Source organism: Oncorhynchus masou, chromosome 18 (assembly GCF_036934945.1).
Source record: "Oncorhynchus masou masou isolate Uvic2021 chromosome 18, UVic_Omas_1.1, whole genome shotgun sequence".
NCBI lineage: Eukaryota > Metazoa > Chordata > Actinopteri > Salmoniformes > Salmonidae > Oncorhynchus > Oncorhynchus masou.
In genome coordinates, this window is record NC_088229.1 from 7,108,230 (window position 1) to 7,132,620 (window position 24,391).

Genomic DNA, 24,391 nt, shown 5'->3' on the forward strand with positions numbered 1-24,391 from the left:
CTTAGTGTAAGCGGCCAGGAGAGAGCTTAGGGAAAGTAGGGTACAGGCCGGTGCTGATGGTGGACGATAACAACCAGCAACAGTCAACAAAGAGCTATTTGAAAGGTTAATGCTTAAAACCAGCAAATCAAATTGTTTGGGGACAGACTTGTTGGAGACAACCGAGTACTGAAGGTCTTCCTTGGTAATGATTGCCACTCCACCACCTTTGGAAGATCTGTCTTGATGAAAAATGTTATAACCAGAAAGGTTAACATCAGTATTCAAACACTCTTCCTTAACCACGTCTCAGTAATGACCAACACATCTGGATTGCAGCTGTGAACCCACACCTTCAATTGATAAATTTTAGTTCATAAGCGTCTAGTGTTAATGTGCAAAAAACACAGGCTTTTATGAGAGCAGAAATCAGTGAAACAGATATCAGAGCACAAGTCCGAATTTGGGAAATCAACATTAGATTGGCCAGGGCGTACATGCATATTTCCAGATATCATCAACATGAATACAATCAGGGCACGGCAGAGGACCGGGAGAGCTCTGCAGTGTTGATTTTTTTTAATGACATTTGAATGTGCATCAGATGGCAACAAGATCCTATTGTATAGCAATTTCATCAAGGTAACATGAATACAAAAATAGGCGAAAGAACATTGAGCAATAAAGAAACTGAATAATTGACCTGATCAAACCAGAAACCTTTCAATATATAAATTCAAACAATACATTAGAACCATTTAAATATAATAAATTGGAAGGTTATGCAAGACACTAATTATGGCAGATGAAGGAATCAATCTATCATTTTAGACTGTTAAGAGTATTGATCTGGTCAATATGTTTGTGTATTACGTGTTATGTTTGTAACAATGTGTTATATGTGAAAATGTGATTGTATTATAAATTGTATTTTAACGTTTAAGGACTCTTGGAAGACCAGTCTAAATGAGGACTAAAATATATCCTAATAAAATATAATTATTGCTACCAACACACAAACAGAGCGTGCGTTAGCTAGCTATTTTGAAAACGTTATTTTTTAGTGAAGGAGTCTTTTCCAGGCAAAGGTGTGATATAAATGGCTTCCAGATTGAGCTTGTCTTGTTGGCTAATGTTAACTTGTTTACGTTAGCTAACGCTAGTCAAAGATAGAACGAACAAACAAACATGTTTACTCTGCTGCAGGTACCAGTTTAGCAGTAACTACCATGGCATAACCTAAATTGATAGACAGTGTGTATATAAAAGATACTTCACTGCTGAAAAGTAAAGTGCATGGAGAACGGGTGCAATTTATATCATTAAAAAAAACTAAGTAGATGTTCACCTCGGAACCAACAGGTTGCTTGACCTTATTCATCGTTTCATCGCGCATAAAGTCAGTAGCGGTGCGTGGCCAAAATCACAGTGGAAGCCAGGAAAAAAGTAGAACAACTTTTTGAATCATTTGAGGTCAGAATATGGTGTAACTGTAGACACACCTTAATTGATTTGATCTCCACCCTAAACGAATATCGTGCTATTCTCATGCTTTGAGTTCAATGTCAGAATACATGTAGAGAAAAGTTAGTTAAAAAGAGAATTACGTTCCATTTACACACGCTTAAACTCGGATAGGAAATCCCTCCTTTATGATCTGAGGTCAAATAAAATGTAAACACAAACCACACAACTCTCTCCTTTATTTAAATGAATGCTTTATTGAAATCCAAAAATAAAACAAACCACGATTATTTTTTTTCAGCCAACATTCGCTTATCTGATCCCTTTAATGTCTACAACCAGACTCACGTCCTAAATAAAGCAATTATATATTCATTCTTTCATCCTTTGCAAAAATTTACATTTGACCCAAACATGTATTTGCAGCTCTACACAAGTTAGATAATGCCTTTCTCCTTGCCATGTCATAACCAGAGACAATAGAAACCTACTGTACTTAAAACGGCGTTTACTTAGGCAAGCCCAATTCTGATCTTTTGTCGCTAATTAGTATTTTAACCAATCAGATCAGATCTTTTAACAATAATTGTCCAAAATATCAGAATTGGGCAGCCTGTGAGGGCCGGTCTGCCAACAGATTAAAGACCAGTCCTGGACTAAAAGTATTCTCAATGGAGATTCTCTGGGTCTAGGAAACCAGTATCGGTACTACTATCTTCTGTTCTCGTCTACAACGGTTCTGTACTCGGTCATATATTTAGTTTCATGTAGACCCCAGGAAGAGTAGCTGCTGCATGCGCAACAACTAAATGGGCATCCGAATGAAATCTAAACTTCAGGATTCTCTTGAGAAATATAACAGGCAGGTGTAATAAATCAAAACGATTCACAGATGGCACTTAAAATACAAAAATGACTGTTATACTCCATCCAAGAGAAGAATCTAAAATGCATCACCCAAGTAGGACTACTAAAAATGAACACAGATTTTTATTAAAGTAAATTATATAGATAATAAAGGCAAAATGAACATCCAAGCCCATGGATAGACAGAGACTAAAAATCAGGCAAAAATAATACAAATCTAAAGTAGGTACTTCATGTTGAAAATAACAAAAATGTGACGGTGCTACCAAACCAACGGCTGCTGTTGAAGGTTGTGGCAGGATAAGGGTGACAGCTAGTTGATCATCCGCGTTAAAAAGGCTGGATTTGTCCACATTGGCTAAAACAGGAAGTGTTGGTGATCATAACAGTGACGTTAGTCAGGGTCTGTGGGAGTGTATGCACGAGACAAGTGTGCACATAATTCACATATATAATATATATATATATAAATATATATAAATATAGTATATATATATATACACACATACTAATTCCCCACCTTGTGTGTGTTTGTGGCATGGGGACAATTCTTCATATAATGTCAGAATGCCAGGACTGTATTTAGATAATTTCAGTGAGCCAACACAAAACCCCTCCCCCTTTAAACCCTTTTCTAAAAAAAAAAAAAAAAAAAAAAAAAAATCACCAAAAGAAAGAAACCTTTCTACCAACAAAGTAATAGGAGTGAAAGAATAAAGGCCAAAAGTTTCTACATTCACCAGGAAGCTATACAGCAAAGCATTGCTTCACATTCTGTTCAGTGTAGAAAATAAACTGAAGTAAATGCCCAGCTGGGTAGAAAAGAGAGTTGTTTTATTCATAGTGTTTATTACTTTAGACATATTCTCTCGTCTTCTGGACATTTTTTGCACTCGTGTTTCCTCGAGACTCTCCATCCTCCTTACCTACTGATAAATGCCAACTTGCAGTATGGTTTACAATACATCTATTCATATATAATGTTACATATAGATAAAAGTTATGTAAAAGCAGTGTAAAATAGTTTTATAAATACAAAATGGTTTAACAGTTTGTTGTTTTTTTTACAAGCGGTGGTGATTTGATGTTGTGTAACTTGTTGTCCTTTGCGGTCGACTGAGATGAGATATACACATGCTTTTAGTTAGTAGCGAGGAGGCTGAGGGAGATTCTAGATCGACCCTTTAAGCCCATAACTCCCGAGGCACTTGTGTAGAGACGACGTTGACTAGATAGGCGCAAGCAATCTGGCCACAACTCAGATCGGTTTAAACAATATGGTTAGTGGCTCCACCTTCTCATAGGATACGTGGAATTGTTGTCGTATTGCTTACACCTATCCAGTCCTATCAGATCTCCACAAGGGCCTAGGAGCCAAGGGCCCATTTAGGACTGGGCTATAGGTAACTGAGGAGGGAGGCAGTAGTGAGTAATGGCATATGGTGTGGAGGGTGATGTCACAGGTCAAGGGTCACTCAGCGATGATGTCGTCCCGGTGATAAGCGCGGAAGGAGGAGCTTCAGAACGGGGTTAGTTTCGGTCGGGGACTGGACAGCTTCGCCGTTACGTCTGGGTCCAACCACCATGTACTGAAGGATGAGAGAATAATTATTATAAATGGTCTGGTATCAATGTGATAGTAAATCTTCCAGAAGTCATTTCATTCAAAAGGAGCTGTGTGCGAGAGATTAACCCAGTATTTTGAAGTTAACAGATGCATGATCAGTATGAATTAAGTTTACACTTAAAACATTAAAAATAAAAAGCCTATTCTGCAGCACCAGTAAAACATTAAAAATATATATTTTCTTTAAAGTGACAAACTGAGGGTGACACAAAGCTAGAATACAATCTAACAATAACCCAAACAAGCCCGTTAGTAACTACTAGGTACAACTCTTATCAACTTTCCCCAGGCCACATTTTGTTTACCTGTGCTGCAGCGAAGGGACACAAATCAGCCCAACTGTGAAAAGAAGAGATGGTCAATCTTCAGGGAGACAGTCATTAAAAAAAAAAAAAGATGTTTGAGAGACAGTTGAGAATAATCCAATATCAATTTAATTTTTTTATATTTTCTTATTTTAAATATATGACCAATATACCACGGCTAAGGGCTGTTCTTAAGAGACGACGCAACACGGAGTGCCTGGATACAGCCCTTAGCCGTGGTATATTGACCATATATCACAGACCCGAGGAGCTTTATTGCTGTTATAAACTGGTTACCAACGTAATTAGAGCAGTAAAAATAAAATGTGTCATACCTGTGGTATACGGCCTGATATACCATGGCTTTCAGCCAATCAGAGTTCAGGTCTCGAACCACCCAGTGTATAGAAGCATTTATAACCTTCAACTCATTTGTAGGGTACACTTGTTGGCAGCACAGCAAAATATGCTGTTAGCGCACAATGCAGATACAAATTGTTTTTTAAAATGTACAAACTAGAAAAATATACTTTTCTATTTGACTTGGCTTGTTGGTACATTTCAGTTCAAAATAGAGTTGTGTTAAGTCAGCGTCTACTAGCCTAGAGGTTCTCAAAGTTGGGTTCAGGTCCTGTCGGGGATCCGCGACCATATTTTTTTGTAATATTGTAAGCAATAACAGATTAAACTAATTTTTGGGGTTCTGTGGAAAACGTTCAGAGGGTGAAATGTAATATTATTTATCCACAGTGTCTTGACCCTCAGATGCACAACATGGGCCTGGGAGGCTCGCAGGGGATATTGGGATCCACAAGCCATCAATGATAAAATTATTTTATTTGCCGGAATGTTCCTTTTTGAACATAAATGAACGAATTCAAAGACGTGAGTCCGGTTATCAAGCGACAGACACGTTTTAAACCTCCCGTTTTGGGCTGGATGTGTCTGTGTAATTCATACATGCATAATCTATGAGCAAAATTACTGTTTTACTTCAATTAGCCACAAATCACTAGTTTGAAAGTGACTTTTCTTGGAAGGTGTGCCGTGCCATTTTCAGCTCACCTTGATGTTCCCAACTTTGTCCTCGAACGACTTGAAGGTAGGAGAGTTTCTGAAAAACAGATATTACAAAACATTCAAGCAAATAAGTAAAAAAATAAAAAGGTCTGCACATGAGCACACAGGAATTTCACTGACTAAACAACTTTCAGAAGTGTTCATTCACGATAGAAACCACCGAATGCTAAAAGAATAATCCTCTCCTTTAATTAAAGTTCATTCAGAATACTAAAGATGCTCAACCACCAGATTCCTTAAATCCAGGGTTAAACTGACAGAGATATCTTTACACATCATTTGGTCATACGCTTGTCTTAAGAGTCGCTTTAAAAAAGAAATTTAAAAAAAATGGAGTCAACTCTATTGTGTGAGACTATGACTCTGATTACCAGCAATCTCCAATTACAAAAATCTGAATTTTATTTAAAAACACCATCAAACAAGACACACAACTTAATCTAAAATGCTAATTTCATTAAAGTGATCAATAAAATAAACTATAATTTCTAAAAAAAAGGAAAAAAATGTGTGAGAGCCAATTTACCTCATCGTTGGCATACTTATCGATTGGCGGATGGAGTAGTTGCTACTTTGTAAGCGTTAAAGGGAAGGAGACAAGGAAGTGTGAGTGTTAGGAGCCAAGCAGAGAGAGGACTCTAGACCCCCAAAAGCTCGTTTTAGCATTGGGTAGCGCCATTGATGACTTTCACCATTTTGAAGTAGTCATCTAGGGTTAATGATCACATGATGCCAACCAGGTCGTCAGGAGGGATCAGCAAACATTTAAGTAAATCACCAGCCTTGGCTTCATACCTGTTCAAACACCCTCCAGGTGGCAGTAAATCACCAGCCTTGGCTTCATACCTGTTCAAACACCCTCCAGGTGGCAGTAAATCACCAGCCTTGGCTTCATACCTGTTCAAACACCCTCCAGGTGGCAGTAAATCACCAGCCTTGGCTTCATACCTGTTCAAACACCCTCCAGGTGGCAGTAAATCACCAGCCTTGGCTTCATACCTGTTCAAACACCCTCCAGGTGGCAGTAAATCACCAGCCTTGGCTTCATACCTGTTCAAACACCCTCCAGGTGGCAGTAAATCACCAGCCTTGGCTTCATACCTGTTCAAACACCCTCCAGGTGGCAGTAAATCACCAGCCTTGGCTTCATACCTGTTCAAACACCCTCCAGGTGGCAGTAAATCACCAGCCTTGGCTTCATACCTGTTCAAACACCCTCCAGGTGGCAGTAAATCACCAGCCTTGGCTTCATACCTGTTCAAACACCCTCCAGGTGGCAGTAAATCACCAGCCTTGGCTTCATACCTGTTCAAACACCCTCCAGGTGGCAGTAAATCACCAGCCTTGGCTTCATACCTGTTCAAACACCCTCCAGGTGGCAGTAAATCACCAGCCTTGGCTTCATACCTGTTCAAACACTGCCCCAGGTGGCAGTAAATCACCAGCCTTGGCTTCATACCTGTTCAAACACCCTCCAGGTGGCAGTAAATCACCAGCCTTGGCTTCATACCTTTCAAACACCCTCCAGGTGGCAGTAAATCACCAGCCTTGGCTTCATACCTGTTCAAACACCCCCAGGTGGCAGTAAATCACCAGCCTTGGCTTCATACCTGTTCAAACACCCTCCACGTGGCAGTAAATCACCAGCCTTGGTGACCATACCTTCAGTCAAACAAATCCAGGTGGCAGTAAATCACCAGCCTTGGCTTCATACCTGTTCAAACACCCTCCAGGTGGCAGTAAATCACCAGCCTTGGCTTCATACCTGTTCAAACACCAAGGTGGCAGTAAATCACCAGCCTTGGCTTCATATAAACAGTTCCAGGTGGCAGCAAATCACCAGCCTTGGCTTCATACCTGTTCAAACACCCTCCAGGTGGCAGTATGCACCCTTTCAGTTTGTTTACCAACTCAGAGATAGTAGAAGAAAATTGACTACTTCAAAATGGAGATGTCCTCAATGTCACTGCCCCATGCGCTCACAGATGCCCCAATGGAGACAGATACAAAGTTGCTTCTTCTAACTATCTTTAAAAGCAATTAAAAGACAAAAACCCAGTTAAAGAACAAAACCCAGTTAAAGAATGTCTGCAGAGAGTGGGACCACTCAGTCAAACAAATCAGATTAACAGGCTATCAGGTTGGGGCATAAAAAAAAAAAAAATATCAATAGGATATTCATGATCATAACAGCAAGAGGGATGACAAATTAGCATTCAATAAAAGTTATAATGAATTATTTCTGCAGCAGATCAGTATACAAACCAGCAGATTTACTGTACAGATCTGCTATAGAAGTTGATCATGGTGGCTACATGGGATGTTTCAGGTCCCAGCAGCAGCAGAGTACTCTTACCCAAAGGAGTTTGACACATCAGCGTGTAGACCAATGTGCAATTAAAAATGGGAAAACGAAAACAGGGAGGAACAAGCAGTGGTGGGTCGAGCAGAGTTAGCCTATCAGGTTGGGGCATAGATAAGCAGGGATACATCACTTTTGACCATAGGGTTCAGGTCTAAAGGTGACACATCATGGTATTTACATCAGTGTTAGATGGCGTCGAACAGGGACACATCATGGTGGCTACATGGCATCGAACAGGGACACATCATGAAGCCCCGCTGTAGGGGGTGTTAGGACCCATTATCAGAAATCAATTAGTCAGGCTTGGTGATGGATGGATGAAAATGACAAAAACAAAACAATGATCAAAATGGGAGAAATAGAACAAGCCAAAAGACCGGGGGTAGCGGAGCTGGGAAACCACGGCTCGTACCGGAAGGGGGGGGGGTAACCACGGCTCGAACAGGGGAGGATGCCAACACACACACACACTGAAGTGGACTTGGAAACGTTAAAATGTTAATGAACAAGCATATTCCCGGTTCCCTTAGATAGTGGAGTTAGTATGTAATTAGGAGGGTGATTAAAGTGTAGGTGATGAATGGACAGATGGGATTATTTAACATATTTATAACATGAATGACAGCGTTGCTTTGAACCATAAAGGCATCTTCAACACAGCTGTACACAAGTATGGTCCACATGCCATCACCACAGCTAGTATCTCCACTGAACACAAACAAACTCAACATGTGAAAGTGTTGGTCCCATGATTCATGAACTGAAATAAAAGAGCCCAGACAAGTTCTATTCACACAAAAAGCTCCTCAAATTTTTGACGCACAAATTTGTTTACATGTTAGTGAGCATTTCTCCTTTGCCAAGATAAATCTATCCACCTGACAGGTGTGGCATATCAAGAAGCTGATTAAAACAGCATGATCTTTACACAGGAGCACCTTGTGCTGGGGACAATGAAAGGCCACCAAAATGTGCAGATTTGTCACAACACAATGCCACAGATGTCTCGAGTTTTGAAGGAGAGTTAAAATTGGCATGCTGAGTGCAGTAACATCCACCAGAGCTGTTGCCAGAGAATTTAATGTTAATTTCTCTACCATAAGCCAACGTCCTTTTAGAGAATTTGGCAGTGCGTCTAACCGGCCGCAACCACATGTATGGCGTCTTGTGGGCGAGCAGGTGGCTGATTTCAACGTTGTGAACAAAGGGCCCCGTGGTGGTGGGGTTATGGTATGGGGCAGGCATAAGCTACAGACAAACACAATTGCATTTTATCAAAGGAAATTTGAATGCACAGGGTTACCGTGAAGAGATCCTGAGGCCCGTTGTCAAGACATTCATCCACCGCCATCACCTCAATGTTTCAGCATGATAATGCACGGCCCCATGTCACAAGGATCTGTACACAATTCCTGGAAGCTGAAAATGTCCCAGTTCTTCCATGGCCTGCGTACTCACCAGACATGTCACCCATTGAGCATGTTTGGGATGCTCTGGATTGATGTGTACGACAGCGTTCCAGTTCCCGCCAATATCCAGCAACTTTACTTAGCCATTGAAGACTGGAACATTCCACAGTCTATAATCAAGAGCCTGATCAACTCTGTGTGAAGGAGATGTGTCGCGCTGCATGAGGCAACGCCAGATACTGACTGGTTTTCTGATCCACGACCATACGTTTAAGGTATCTGTGGCATGAGGGGTAGTCAACCCTCTTCCTGGATAACTACTGGGTAGTACACAGGTATTTGCTCCAGTCCTGCTGTAATTCCCAATTCAGCTAATCAAGGTCCTGAGGTACAGCTGATTAGTAGATTTGCTACAGCCCTAGAGGGTTGGTCTATACAAACACTACAATTAACATACCCAAGTCACTGTTCTGTAACAGTGAAAACATTTGTTATCCGAGGGGCATCAAAAAAAAAAAAAAAAAACTTTTAAATCTAGTAATTCTATTTCTATGGTTTCCCACCCCTGTTCTACAGGAAGGGCCGGCGGCAGCCATTTTGTGTCTTGGTCTGTACCTCATGTCTCCCAGTTTCCTGCTGAGGACAGTGCCCATGGTGGAGAAGGCAGCAGTGGTCTTCTGTCCAGCCACAGACAGGGTCTCCTGAGTCTTCTTATACCTGGAAGGGGAGAGAAGAAAATAAGGGAGGGCGAGAGATGGGAGTAGAGCGAAGATGGTAGACGAGAGAGAGAGAACCTCCTTAGAACATGACCGAAAACCAGCCTCACTTGGTTTAGAACAGATTAAGCAGTCAGCCAATAAGGAGTTAAATCACAGACAAAAGCTGCCTTAAAAAACACATAGCAACCCAATTCTGATAAGTTTCCAATAATTTGTCTTTGAACCGCTCAGCTCCTTTGACAAATTGGACAAAACATCAGAATTGGGCCTTTGACTGTCTGACTAATGAACAGCCATATAGGAGAAATACTGCAGAAATACAGAGGAAACAAGTGAAGAGAAAAATAGCACACAACAACAGCTTGTATCCAATACGTGACCAATGTCTCTACCAAGAACATTAAATTATGCATTAGGTCTCCGCTCAATGGTTTGATTGAAAATTATATTAAAAATGGCTTCATTGACAGCCAGTAAGTTATAAGGGACAAAGACAGTGACTTCTCTACTTTATGTCTACATTACACTACCACCGACCCCAGTGGGAGCCCAGTAGGGCGAGAGGGACCACCCACCCCAGTGGGAGCCCAGTAGGGTGAGAGGGACAACCCACCCCAGTGGGAGCCCAGTAGGGCGAGAGGGACCACCGACCCCAGTGGGAGCTCAGTAGGGCGAGAGGGACCACCCACCCCAGTGGGAGCCCAGTAGGGCGAGAGGGACCACCCACCCCAGTGGGAGCCCAGTAGGGCGAGAGGGACCACCCACCCCAGTGGGAGCCCAGTAGGGCGAGAGGGACCACCGACCCCAGTGGGAGCCCAGTAGGGCGAGAGGGACCACCCACCCCAGTGGGAGCCCAGTAGGGCGAGAGGGACCACCCACCCCAGTGGGAGCTCAGTAGGGCGAGAGGGACCACCCACCCCAGTGGGAGCCCAGTAGGGCGAGAGGGACCACCCACCCCAGTGGGAGCCCAGTAGGGCGAGAGGGACCACCCACCCCAGTGGGAGCCCAGAGGGACCACCCACCCCAGTGGGAGCCCAGTAGGGCGAGAGGGACCACCCACCCCAGTGGGAGCCCAGTAGGGCGAGAGGGACCACCCACCCCGTATACAGTATTTAAGTTCAACTGGGTGGGCGGATCAATTACACAACGCAGCAGCCTAAAACTCAAATAAATAGTTTATTTTAAATTGTACTATAAATTGAAAACAGTTGATAAACAGAAGTAAAATAGTCTTTACATTAAAAGATCTCGGCCTCCTTAACAAACCTCAATGTGACCAACCTAAAGCAGGAATCTACAATGACAAGACTGTGCTGAGGGGAGGACGGCTCGTACTAATGGCTGGAATAGAATGGTCTCGAAACCATGGAAACCACGTGTTCCATTCTACACACAGTCCTGCCCAACGCCCATAATAGTGTATAATCCCATCGTAAACAGATTATCCCTCAATGTATGGCTGTTAGGCCCATACAGGGGTGGCACTCCACCCACAGACAGACCACTGAGCAGAGGTGGCGATTGTCCCTAGCGTGGCATCAATAGCTACGTCACCCTGATAGCGCAAGCGTCGCTTACTCGACAGCCATTCTGTACACAAGTCTATAGGGTCTAAGTCCTCATCCTTTAAGATTAGAAATCAGACTGACCAATACACACAAAAAAATGGTATTGATAGCTATTTGATAATAGTGAACACACAGTTGGGGAAACTATGCAGCTAGTGGACAATGAATGATAGATTGTTACACCTTGTAAAGCAGGTCAGAGGGTCTGCAGGAGATGTGATGACTAAGAAGAAGGCCGGTACATTCAGCCAGACCAGGCCTTCAGTAGGACCCAAAATATATTTTAAAAAAGCCTCAACTTCAGTCCTCAAGTCACCAACAACTTATGTTGTTGCCCCAAACAAGCTATAATAATAATTGATGTAGGTATATGCAAGGCGAAGCCAAAAATTTTATTTTTTTTTTTTGGGGGGGGGGGGGGCTCCAGGGCTGCAGTTGAGGAACAGGGTCTGAAGAACCAATACAGAGAGAAGCTTCCATCAAACCCCTCACCATCCACACACCACCAGCCGAACACAAGCATGGTCAGACAGACTCCTCCCTCCAAGCACCAAGCACATGGCATGAAGACAGAAGCCCCTTTACCCCTGCTGAAACCAACTTAAAACAAATAAACAGAAAAGTAATGTGTATATATATATAGACTCACGCTTCAGATTGGGCAATGCCATCCAGAGTTTCAGATGCTGTCAGATATCTATGGACACAGTACGACATTTAACATTTTAACCAAAAAAAAAATACTTTTTATATGGAAGGAAAGGGCAAGTTAGAGACGAAGTTTATGAAATTGGACTTCACACACACTCAAAATCTTGATCACTGCGTCAGGACAACAGTGACAATATATATTTTTTAAATATATTCATTAAAAATAAAAAAAATTCAGACGTGACAAATGATCAATTGCGCAGAATTACTAGGGCTTCAAATACATCAAATCAAATGTATTTATAAAGCCCTTCGTACATCAGCTGATATCTCAAAGTGCTGTACCGAAACCCAGCCTAAAACCCCAAACAGCAAGCAATGCAGGTGTAGAAGCACGGTGGCTAGGAAAAAAAAGAGGAACTCCCCTAGAAATAAACCTAGAGCCAAAACCTCTTCTGGCTGGAAGAAAAACCTAGAGAGGAACCAGGCTATGTGGGTTGGCCAGTCCTCTTCTGGCTGTGCATAACGGGGGAGGGGGGGGAGGGTTGCACTAAACTAGTCTATATTTAGGGATTAGAACTCCCTCAGTAACCCACAAAGAGTATCCAGCATCCAGAATGTGATAAGGCATTCAGTTCACACAAACCAAACGGTGCCTGAAACCAAAACATGGAATTAGTGGGAACCTGCAGATCCTGCTGTCGGTTGTCTGAATAGAAAGGAGAATGTGGCTCAGTTTCTGCTGACGAGAAAGGAAACCGGAAAGCAATACATAACATAACTGCAGTCTTGCTAAAAAAAAAAAATAGGCTAAATGAACACTTTACTTTCTTCTACATCTGTAAATACTGATACAAATCAAACATTTATTTATAAAAGCTTTTGTAAAAAGTGCTTCTACAGAAACTCAGCCTAAAAAAAAAAAAAAACACCAAACAATGCATATTTAGAAGCACAGTGGCTCAGAGAGAAAAACTCCCTAGGTAAAGGCAGGAACCTAGGAAGAAACCGAGAGAGGAAGCAGGATCTGAGAGGTGGCCAGTCCTCTTCTGGCTGTGCCGGGTGGAGATTATAACAGAACATGGCCATTAAAACCAGATTTTTTTTAAGAACAGTGTTCATAGATGACCAGCAGGGTGAGATAATAACAATCACAGTGGTTGTAGAGGGTGCAACAGGTCAGCGCCTCGGGAGTAAAATGTCAGTTGTCTTTTCAAAATGTGTCTGGTCACAATGCCATCTCACAGGTGCACACACAGCCAACCTAGCTCTCTCTCGATTGGTGTTCCTCTCTCTCTAGCATTCCATTCCTCACCCACACAATCCTGTTAAGAGTAAAACTATTTGCGTGTGTGTGTGTGTATACTGAAAGAACAGTACAAGATAGCTCACAAATAAGCCACTTACCAAGCCTGTTAATATTGGCCTACAGCCATTCAGATTTTTTTGTTTATAGCTGTAGCAACAGTGGTGTCGTGAGAAGGTTAGTTTAACTACCTTTTCACATAGATGTAGGATATAAATACTGTACCCCCCTTTCCCAAATAGCTTTTAAGGTAGGATACAAATACTGTACCCCCGTTTCCCTAGCTTTAAGCGCAACTAACTACCACCAAACTAATAACAGAAGTGTAAAAACAAATATTGTTCGTTGGTTCAGACGATGTGACCTTAACACTGAGAAGCCTCGGGCAAGGAAGTTCCCCTCTTTATGAAATATAGTACCAGGGGAAAGGGAGTGATAGACACCTGACAGACGTCAATGTGATGGTGAGTCATTGCTAGCTAGCTAGCGATAAAGAAAAAGTAAAAAAAAAAAAAAAAGATAATTTTGAGATGGGCCGACAGCTTTAGCTCCCGCATGGCTCATTGAGACTCCTTACCGGTGTAGGATCATCCAAACGTTTGACTGCCAACACTGTTCTCCAAGTAGTGTCGGCAGGAGATCTCGTGTTCACACAGCAATGACCTTGAAGCCGTCAGCCTCGTTAAAAATACTCCAAGACAGGAGGAGGCAGTAGCGTCATTTGCTAATACCATATATATATTTTGGTAATACCGGTCCATGTGTTGCTTATGGTCGAGATTGTAGCTTATAAAAAAAAAAAAACACGCCAATGTCGCGAGTTCAATTCCCGGGACCACCCAGATGTAAGTTGCACGAATAAATATTCCACACCGAGTGAGTCCATGCAGCTTATGTGACTTGTTAAGCACATTTTTTTTTTTTTTTTTACTCCTGAACGTATTTAAGCTTGACATAAAAGTGGTTCAACTGACTCAAAACAATTCCTACCCTATGACATTACCACGACACTGAAAAAATAAAAAAAAGTTGCAAATTAAACTACATCTTTGTGACGTTAAAAACCCTCTATATTATTAAATAAAAAGGCCTTTATAAAAACAGATGGTCTCACAGGGAATGGGAGTTTTCGCCACGTAGCAGGCAGAGGAACATGCTCCCTACGGACAAAGACAGGTGTTACAACATAATAAAATGTTGATACAGCAGCCATGTTATTACAGTTCTGAGCAGAGCGGAGGGGGAGCGCAAACACACTAGTTGCAGGCGACAGGTGGCGATTTGAAGCAGTAGAACAGGAGAGACTCACAACTCTGAACCGGTAACTTTCTCATTCCACTCGCCAAGTTTCTCGGTGGTTCTGACATAGCTAGAAGACAGAGACCGGGGTCAGAGATGTACAGCTCAGTGGGTGTGCCCACGGTTAGCCGTCTGTCTGGTCGCCTGATTCATGCTATAGGGTAGATCCAGAACCGTGAACGGGCTCAGATATTTTATATTCACCATTTTCTATTCCAGAAAGATAACCAGCTGTGCACAGCCCTACAGTAAGAGTCAAGCATTTGTAAGAGGCTTAGGTTGATATGATATCTGAGAAGGGAACGATGCAGTAGCTACAACCACAGATAGAATAATGAGCCAGATGTATAAAATGTGAAGCTTCCACTACCAAATATGGTGACGAGAGGAAGCCCAGTGGCCGGCAGTGGGAGGAGACGGAGTTGGGCCAACATTCTGCCAATTTTCTCATCGATTAAACATTGGACCGCAAAACAGTTTTCAGTTCTCAAAACTAAAATCTGGTATGAACACAGTGGACTAAGTGTTGTAGACTTTTCCAAAGTATAAAATGTTGTTGTTGTTTACGAGTGCAAATTGAGTTACTGTACATGTGCACTTCAGAGTAGGCGTTCACTAAAGGAAATATATTTACAAATACATGATACAACGCGTCAAAATGATCTCGGTAGCTCATGCTTGGCTCTGCCCACTAGGACTAATTTTCTCCCATTGAAAAACGACAGGTTGTGGTTTTATCGTCGGTCATAAAAATAAATAAAAATCTGTTAAAATGACTCATACTGAAACTTTAAAACATTATAAGATGTTTCACCCTTCTAGTTTGACTTGGTAAAAAAAATAAAAATAAAAAACTAAGTATTTGAACATTTTTTTTAATGGGATCTTCTACTTACACATTGGAGGTCTGGACATCCTGCCACCCCTTGGTGAGGTTCTGTTTGAGCTCGTTGAGGGGGCTCAGCCCCAGCTTCCTCTTTAGCTCAGCAGAATGCTTCTCTTTGGCCAGGAGCACCTGTCTCAGGGTGTTGATCTCCTCCTCCACCTGACAGCAACACACAGGAGAGGTCAGAGGTCAATGGCACCACAATGAGTCTCAGGATCTCGTCACGGTATCTCTGTGCATTCAAATTGCCATCAATAAAATGCAAGTGTGTTCATGGGTCCGTAGCTTATGCCTGCCCCATACCATAACCCCACCACGGGGCACTCTGTTCACAACGTTGACACCAGCAAACCGCTCACCCACACGATGCCACACTTGTTTTGCCCACTGACTCATTTGTTCCCATTGGAAAGGACAGGCTGTGGTCTATTTTTAGTTATAAAGATCTTTGGTGCACCTGTGTAATGATCATGCTGTTTAATCAGCTTCTTGATATGCCACACCTGTCAGGTGGGTGGATTATCTTGGCAAAGGAGAAATGCTCACTAACAGGGATGTAAACAAATTTGTGCACAACATTTTAGAGCAATCTGTTGTTTTTTTTGTGCGTATGGAACACTTCTGGGATCTTATATTTCAACTCATGAAACATGGGACCAACACTTTACATGTTTATAATTTTGTTCAGTGTCTCCATTGTCTGAAACAAAGTTCCTCAAATGTTTGTTGAATGGTTTATTAGTAAACCAAACACTAGGGACAACATTGGTGAGCTCAGACCAACAGACAGATGAGAGTGGAGCTCCTCGGCCTCTTCCTCTGTGAGCCCTGGGGGCAGCATGTTGATGGCTGCCTCTAACCTTAACCCCAACAGACAGGACAACAGGGCCTACCTTGGCTAGATCAGAGTAGAGCTCCTCGGCCTCTTCCTCTGTGAGCCCTGGGGGTAGCGTGTTGACGGCTGCTACTCCCGTGGCTCCCCCTCCGTTAGGGAGTCTACTCCTCCTGTGGGACCAAGGCCCTTGTTGGGGGAGTTCAGGTTGATGTCTGGTTCGAGAGAGAGAGAGAGTGTGTGAGTGGGGGCATGCTGAGATGAGAGTAGGAGGCATTGAATTTAAATTGTTAAAGTCATCAACAGGCGACAGGGTAGCCTAGTGGTTAGAGCGTTGGACTAGTTAACCGGAAGGTTGCAAGTTCAAACCCCCGAGCTGACAAGGTACAAATCTGTCGTTCTGCCCCTGAACAGGCAGTTAACCCACAGTTCGCAGGGTCATTGAAAATAAAAATTTGTTCTTAACTGACTTGCCTGGTTAAAAAAAGGTAAAATTAAATAAAAAAACAGTAAAGGGAACTAGACATCTACATCTTTCACCCACTTTCTTTAGTAAGACTCGCTAGGTTTCCACAGTGACAGAATTTCATATGAATATTCTAAAATTAAAATAAGCGCATTTTCCCCCCCATCAGAGATGTTTCCGTCAATTTGACTTGTTGCAGATCAATTTGACGTGTGTTGACGTATCGCACATAAAAACTATTTGTGCGGTTGAATAAAAACATACAAAAGTCAAATGGGTTTCCAAAGCGCCTTGTCCCAACCGATGTTGCGTTATATAGCGAATGTGGCCTCTAGTCTTGGCACATTGGCTCGAGTCAACAGCTCGCAGATCATCAGAACTAATTTTCTCTTAAAAAAACAACAACTTTTAACTAGGCACGCCAGTTAACACTAAAAAAAATTGTATTTTACAATGACAGCCCCCCGGCCAAACCCAGACAACGCTGGGTCAAGTTAGGCCTCACTATGTCCCCTATTGGACTCCCAATCACAGCCGGATGTGATACAGCCTGGATTCGAACCAGGGTCTGTAGTGACGCCTCTTACACCGAGATGCAGCGCCTTAGACCGCTGCACCACTCAGGAGCCAGAGTGAAAGGTCGACAACCTATAATGAACATGATGATATTATGGCGATGTGTTAAAAAGTAGTCAAGCATCAATCAATCTCCAGAATATTATTAAGACTCATTATTTAGTGGAAAGGAGCATCAATCATCCTCCTGTATGTGAGAGAACACAGGGCCTTCCGAAAATATTCACACCAAGACTTTTCCCAGTGTGTTACAAAGCGGGACTAAACTGGATATAAAATTGCCTTTTTCCAAGTGGAAGAACAATGATGCAGTAATGTGTTGTATTCGCCCCAAACATAACACTGTATTCAGAACAAACAAGTCACTGGTTCTCTTTTGCCGTTTTACTGTAGTGCAGGATGCACGCTTTGGAATATTTGTGTCCTGTCCGATCTTGACTGAGCGACATTACAGATATTTAATTGTACGTGTTGGGGTACAGAGATGAGGTGGTCATTCAACCATCATGTTAAAACCCCCATTGCTGCACACAGAGTGAGTCCATGCAACTTATTATGTGACTTGATAAGCACATTTTTACTCCTGAACTGATTTAGGCTTAACATAACAAGGGTAGAATACTTGACTTAAAAACATTTCAGTTTTCCCATTTAGAAATTTGTAGAAAAGTCTGAAAAACACAATTCCATTTTGACATTATGGGGTTAATAGGTGACATAAAGTAGATTTCTAAATTCAGGCTAACAACAAGATGTGGATAAGTCAAGAGGTGTAAAATTTGCGCCGAAGGCACCATCATCATGTGACCTCCCAAGTGTACTTCCGTGTGATGGTTATTATATTATTATTATATCAATATTTGCGCCTCCATTTCTTGCGTAATACATTTGACAGAATAAATGATCCCACCGTGCCTAAGGCATTCTGTTTTGTTGACATTTTGAAAAAGCCTACAGACACATTTGCTGTTTCTATCAGGCCTGTCGTGACTCTATCCGGCTTATTTTTTTTATCTGGTTTAGTCTAATAAAATAAAAGGTTGTGTGGAAACGGGTTACAAGCAGCTACAGAGAGAGAGACACACACACGGGCAGCTACAGAGAGACACACACACGGGCAGCTACAGAGAGACACACACACGGGCAGCTACAGAGAGACACACACACGGGCAGCTACAGAGAGACACACACACGGGCAGCTACAGAGAGACACACACACGGGCAGCTACAGAGAGACACACACGGGCAGCTACAGAAATGGATAAGGAGATTGAAACAGCGACACGATTTAAGGAAAGTGCTTAGTGCCGTCAAACGCAGAAGACTCCCGGAAGAGAGCGGGGCTAATTACAGAGTGAGGCCTAAACGTTCTTCTAAGAGGAAAGAGCCCACCACGGAAGCAGCAGCCTTTTAAAAATGTCCATTAGTTCACTCCTGTCTCTCTATCCTCTTGAGTGGATTGCACCCCAAATGGCACCCTATATAGTGCACTACTTTTGACGTGGCTGCACTACATAGGGAATAGGGGGCAATTTAGGACACAAAGAGGAAACACTTTTTTTGGGGGGGGGGGGGGGTTACATGAGTCCATATGTTTTATTTCATAGTTTATGTCTGTCTTCACTAGTATTTTACAAGGTAGAAAATTGTTAAACAAAAACCCTGGAATGAGAACGTGTCCAAACTTCTAACTGGCACGGGATACACAGAGCATTCAGAAAGTATTCAGACCCCCTGACTTTCATATATATATATTATATATATATATCTCCCATTTAGCAGACGCTTTTGTCCAAAGCGACTTACAAGTCGGCTGGGGCCACTACTTTTTTTTTTTTTTTTTTTTTTTTTTTTTTTTTTTTTTTTTTTTTTACATATGGGTGGCCCCAGTGGGAATTCAGAAAGCTATTCAGCGCCATGCTCTACCGACTGACTTTCACATTTTGTTACGTTACAGCCTTCTCTAAAAATAAATGGATTACTCAACAACAAAATCCTCAATCTACACACAATGCACCATAATGGGAAACCGAAAACAGGTCTAGAAATTTTAGCACATGTATTAAAAAGGAAAAATCAGAAATACCTTATTTCACATAAATATTCAGACCCTTTGCTATGAGACTCGTAATTTGAGCTCAGGTGCATTCTGTTCCCATTGATCATCCTCGAGATGTTTCTACAACTTGATTGGAGACCACCTGTGGGACATTCAATTGATTGGACATGATTTGGAAAGGCAAACACCTGTCCATATAATGTCTCACAGTGCACGTCAGAGCGAAAACCAAGCCATGAGGCCGAATAATTGTCCGCCGAGCTCCGAGACAGGATTGTGTCTGAGGAAGGGTACCAAAACATGTCTGCAACATTGAAGGTCCCAATAACAGTGACCTCCATAATTCTTAAATGGAATACTTTGGAACAACCAAGACTCTTCCTAGAGCTGGCCACTCGGCCAAACTGAGCAATCGGGGACGAAGGGCCTTGGTCAGGGAGGCAACCAAGAACCCGATGGTCACTGACAGAGCTCCAGAGTTCATCGGGGGAATAGTTGTTCTTCTGGAAGTTTCTCCCATCTCTCCAGCACTCCACCAATCAGGCCTTTATGGTAAAGTGGCCAGACAGAAGCCACTCCTTAGTAAAAAGCACATGACAGACTGCTTGGAGTTGGTCAAAAGGCACCTGAAGATTGTCAGACCATGAGAAACAAGATTCTCTGATCTGATTAATAACAAGATTGAACTCTTTGGCCTGAATGACAAGTGCCACGTTTGCAGGAAACCTGAAACCTGTTGTGGGTGTTGCTATTTCAGAAGGTTTTTTTGTGTGATAAAAAAATCAATAACCCTGTTTTTGCTTTATCATTATGGGGTGATGTGAAGATAGAATTTTTTTAAATCGAATCCATTTTAAAATATGGCTGTAACGTAACAAAATCAAGGGGTCTGAATACACTGTATATAAATTACATTTAGGTACAATTTTATAAAATGCTGACAGAATTTGTTTGTTCGACATGGTGGAATCTTTTTGTGTCTGTAAAATGTATTATGCGACAGAAAACGTCTTTATGTGCAAATATTAATATAATAACCATATAAAAGTAAACTTGGGAGTCACATGATGATACTTTGTGTGGTCCTCCCACTACAACTCAGGAAACCATGCAGTTTATTAGGCTACAAGATTAAGCCATGATAAACTTCACAGGGTGGAGAAAGTGTATGGTGAGGAGTTTGATGCTGCCTTGCTAATAAATATGGCGTGTTATTCTGGTGACTTGACGATCGATGTAGACGAGCCTACCTGCACTCTATCTGCCAGCTGTTGGCTCGAGGGCACGTGCCAAGACCGGAGGAAACACATTTGCTATTTAAAATGCTACAGTTCTGTGACAAATCTATCCGTAGAGTGGAAAATTCGATGGAAACACATTGTACAGAATAAAAATCTAAAAGGTCATTGTGTGCACGACATCTGCACACAGATTTTTATCCACAACAAGTCTGTTTGGCGGAAACACACCCCTGTTGGGAAAATGAGCATATCTTCTTTTTTCTCTCCACTTCCCCTTCAGACAATATAGATGTTTTACTCAGTGCTAGAGGCGTCACTACAGACACTGGTTCGATTCTGGGCTGTATCACAACCGGCCGTGATCGCGAGTCCCACCGTGCACAATTGGCCTAGCGTCGTTAGGGGAGGGTTTGGCCAGAGTAGGCGATCATTGTAAAATAAGAATCTGTTCTTAACTGACTTGCCTAGTTAAATAAAAAAGGTTAAATACATTATATTTAAACTTGTCCCAACAACAAAAAAGGTCTGTTGCTACCAAATAAAAACTAAACTCCGCCTGATAAGACAACAGAGTTGAGCGTTCCTCAGCTAGGAGCAAACTGAACCTAACCTAGCCTTAAGGGAAATGCATCTAAACTAACATTATGTAACGTTAGCTAATCAAAAAATTCGATAGCTAGGCTAAATGCCACGATGATATCGGGTAGGGGACAGTGGATCAGTCTCGCCGTTAGTCGCACGCAATCTCAACAACACTGGCCCGATTTTGAAGAAACTTGGGCGATTGTTGCGTCTTGCCATAGAGAGCCGGCATTTAACAAAATTACACTGATTGACCCAAGGCGGGTGCTATAATAATTCAATGACATTTTTTAGTCAGACCAGAGAGGAAGATGCAAAGCGAGAGGGATAACTTGGCCCAAAATGTCTTCTCCAGCAGGTGTCGTTTAATTTTATTGGCACAGGACATGAACTACAGGGAGTGTATATGCTACTGGTACACACAGGCTAACTGGCTTCCATTTTTTTTTAAGACATTTATTTTCCATTAGAGAAGACACTTGAGTATCTCTAGTCAACATAATAAATCTGTGGTCACACAACTGAAAATGTGTCACACGCTATAACTCAATGGCCCAATGGGGGGCGCTACATCTGTCGTGGGGTATGACATGTTCACTGTTGTTGCCTTGTTGGTCATTGGGAACATAGCCAAGGTGTGTCACTCAATTGAACCATATCAGCTGGCAAGCTAACAAACTAGTTCACCAACCATCCTGGCTGCGTTCTTGTCTAGCCATTTACGTTCTAACTATCAAACAAAATAGCCTTTGTTTACAAAAAAAAAAGATACGAGCGGTTTAAACTATAAAAACATTAAGAGATCATTGATAAGGGACTAAACTAATATGATTAACAGAGATATTTAATCACAGTAACTCGATCTCTGCCCTCCGTTCCCCTTCCTATGACATTTCCAGAAGAACGGCTGTTGCTGCCGTCGGGCCCCCCCAAGTTGCGTTCCTATCCAATGCACAATCATGAACAAGAATTCGTAATAACTTCCCCCTAAATCAACGGCCAGCTGGCAAATATGTCTTAAATTTAACAATAGTGTCAGTAATTTACGTTACCTTGACCAACGGGGTCCATGGCGTCGAATGAGCGGAGTGTTTGATCGCCTTAAAGCGAAAACTACGTTAGCTAGAAAAGGGTGGTGGCTAACTAGCTAGCAGTGCCGTCCACTCAATCAAACGAAACCTGTAGCGTGACAGTTACTCAACAATAACAACCTCATTCGTCGAGGGACACAAATACGAACAGGTAGTACTCGCTCCAATAATAAAGCCACCTCAGCTCGATGATGAACTCTCAGGTTGCGCCTTTTCCGGCGTCTGTAGATGACGTTGCTCAAGGCGTCACCTTGCCCCGCTCGTCACACGGACGTAACGTCATAAACCCCGCCCATTTATATAATTTATTTTTTGTTAATATTTGATTTTAAACCTAATCATAACTTTAACCACACTGCTAACATTATGCCAAACCTTAAACCTACAATTAAGACCAAATAGCTTATTTCTTGTTTTAATTATTATAGCCGAGACAAATTTGACTTTGTGGCTGTGGTAACTAGTGGAACCCTCTTTTTTTTCCACCTTCTTTTTATCCTAATCAAATGTTTTATTGGTCGCATGCACAGACTTACCAGATGTTATTGCGGGTGTAGCGACATGCTTGTGTTCTGAGCTCCAACACTGCAGTAATATCTAACAATTTACAACAATACACACAACTCTAAAAGTAAAATAATGGAATTAAGAAATATATAAATATTAGGACCAGCAATGTCAAAGTTCAGAGTATGTATGTTTTATATATACACACACACACACACACATACATACATATATATATATATATATATACATATATATATATACATATATATATATATATATAACAGTGCCTTCGGAAAGTATTCAGACCCCTTGACTTTTTCCACATTTTGTTACATGACAAACTTGTTCTTAAACTGATGAAATAGTTTTTAAACCCTCATCACCCCAATTTATTTATTTTTAATACAGAAATATCACATTTACATAAGTATTCAGACCCTTTACTCAGTACTTTATTGAAGCACCTTTGAGCATTGAGTTTTTTAGGGTATGACGATACAAGCTTGACAGTCCTGTATTTGGGGAGTTTCTCCCATTCTTCTCTGCAGATCCTCTCAAGCTCTGTCAGGTTGGACAGGGAGTGTTGCTGCACAGCTATTTTCAGGTCTCTCCAGAGTTGGTTGATCGGGTTCAAGTCCAGGCTCCTGCTGGGCCACTCAAGGACATTCAGAGACATATCACAAAGCCACTCCTACGCTTGTCTTGGCTGTGTGCTTAGGGTCGTTGTCCTGTTGGAAGGTGAACCTTCGCCCCAGTCTGAGAACCTGCTCCTGAGCACTCAGGTTTTCATCTAGGATCTCTCTGTACTTTGCTCCGTTCATCTTTCCCTCGATCCTGACTAGTCTCCCAGTCCCTGCCGCTGAAAAACATCCCCACAGCATGATGCTGCCACCACCATGCTTCACCGTAGGGATGGTGCCAGGTTTCCTCCAGATGTGACGCTTGACATTCAGGCCAAAGAGTTCAATCTTGGTTTCATCAAACCAGAGAATCTTGTTTCTCATGGTCTGAGAATCCTTTAGGTGCCTTTTGGCAAACTCCAAGCAGGCTGTCATGTGCCTTATACTGAGGAGTGGCTTCCGTCTGGCCACTCTACCATAAAGGCCTGCTTGGTGGAGTGCTGCAGAGATCGTTGTCCTTCTAGCTCCACAGAGGAACTCTAAAGCTCTGTCAGAGTGACCATCGGGTTCTTGGTCTCCTCCCTGACCAAGGCCCTTCTCCCCCGATTGCTCAGTTTGGCTGGGCGGCCAGCTCTTGGAAGTATCTTGGTGGTTCCAAACTTCTTCCATTTAAGAATGATGGAGGCCACTGTGTTTTTGGGGACCTTCAATGATACAGACATTTTCTGGTCCCCTTCCCCAGATCTATGCCTCGACACAATCCTGTCTCGGAGTTCTACGGACAATTCCTTTGACCTCATGGCTTGGTTTTTGCTCTGACATGTACTGTCAACTGTGGGACCTTATATGGACAGGTGTGTGCCTTTCCAAATCATGTCCAATCGATTGA

At 42.2% G+C, this 24,391-nt stretch overlaps 1 protein-coding gene across 1 annotated transcript; it reads right to left on the reverse strand.

Moving 5' to 3' along the window:
* Window positions 1-1,680: 1,680 nt before the first annotated feature.
* Window positions 1,681-22,609, reverse strand: LOC135503878 (tumor protein D54-like). The gene is given in 8 exon segments (XM_064922048.1): window positions 1,681-3,899; window positions 4,243-4,276; window positions 5,308-5,356; window positions 9,712-9,813; window positions 15,536-15,684; window positions 16,419-16,510; window positions 16,513-16,572; window positions 22,334-22,609. Coding segments are annotated over 7 exon segments (480 nt in total). The 5' UTR covers window positions 22,353-22,609; the 3' UTR covers window positions 1,681-3,899; window positions 4,243-4,267.
* Window positions 22,610-24,391: the final 1,782 nt, after the last annotated feature.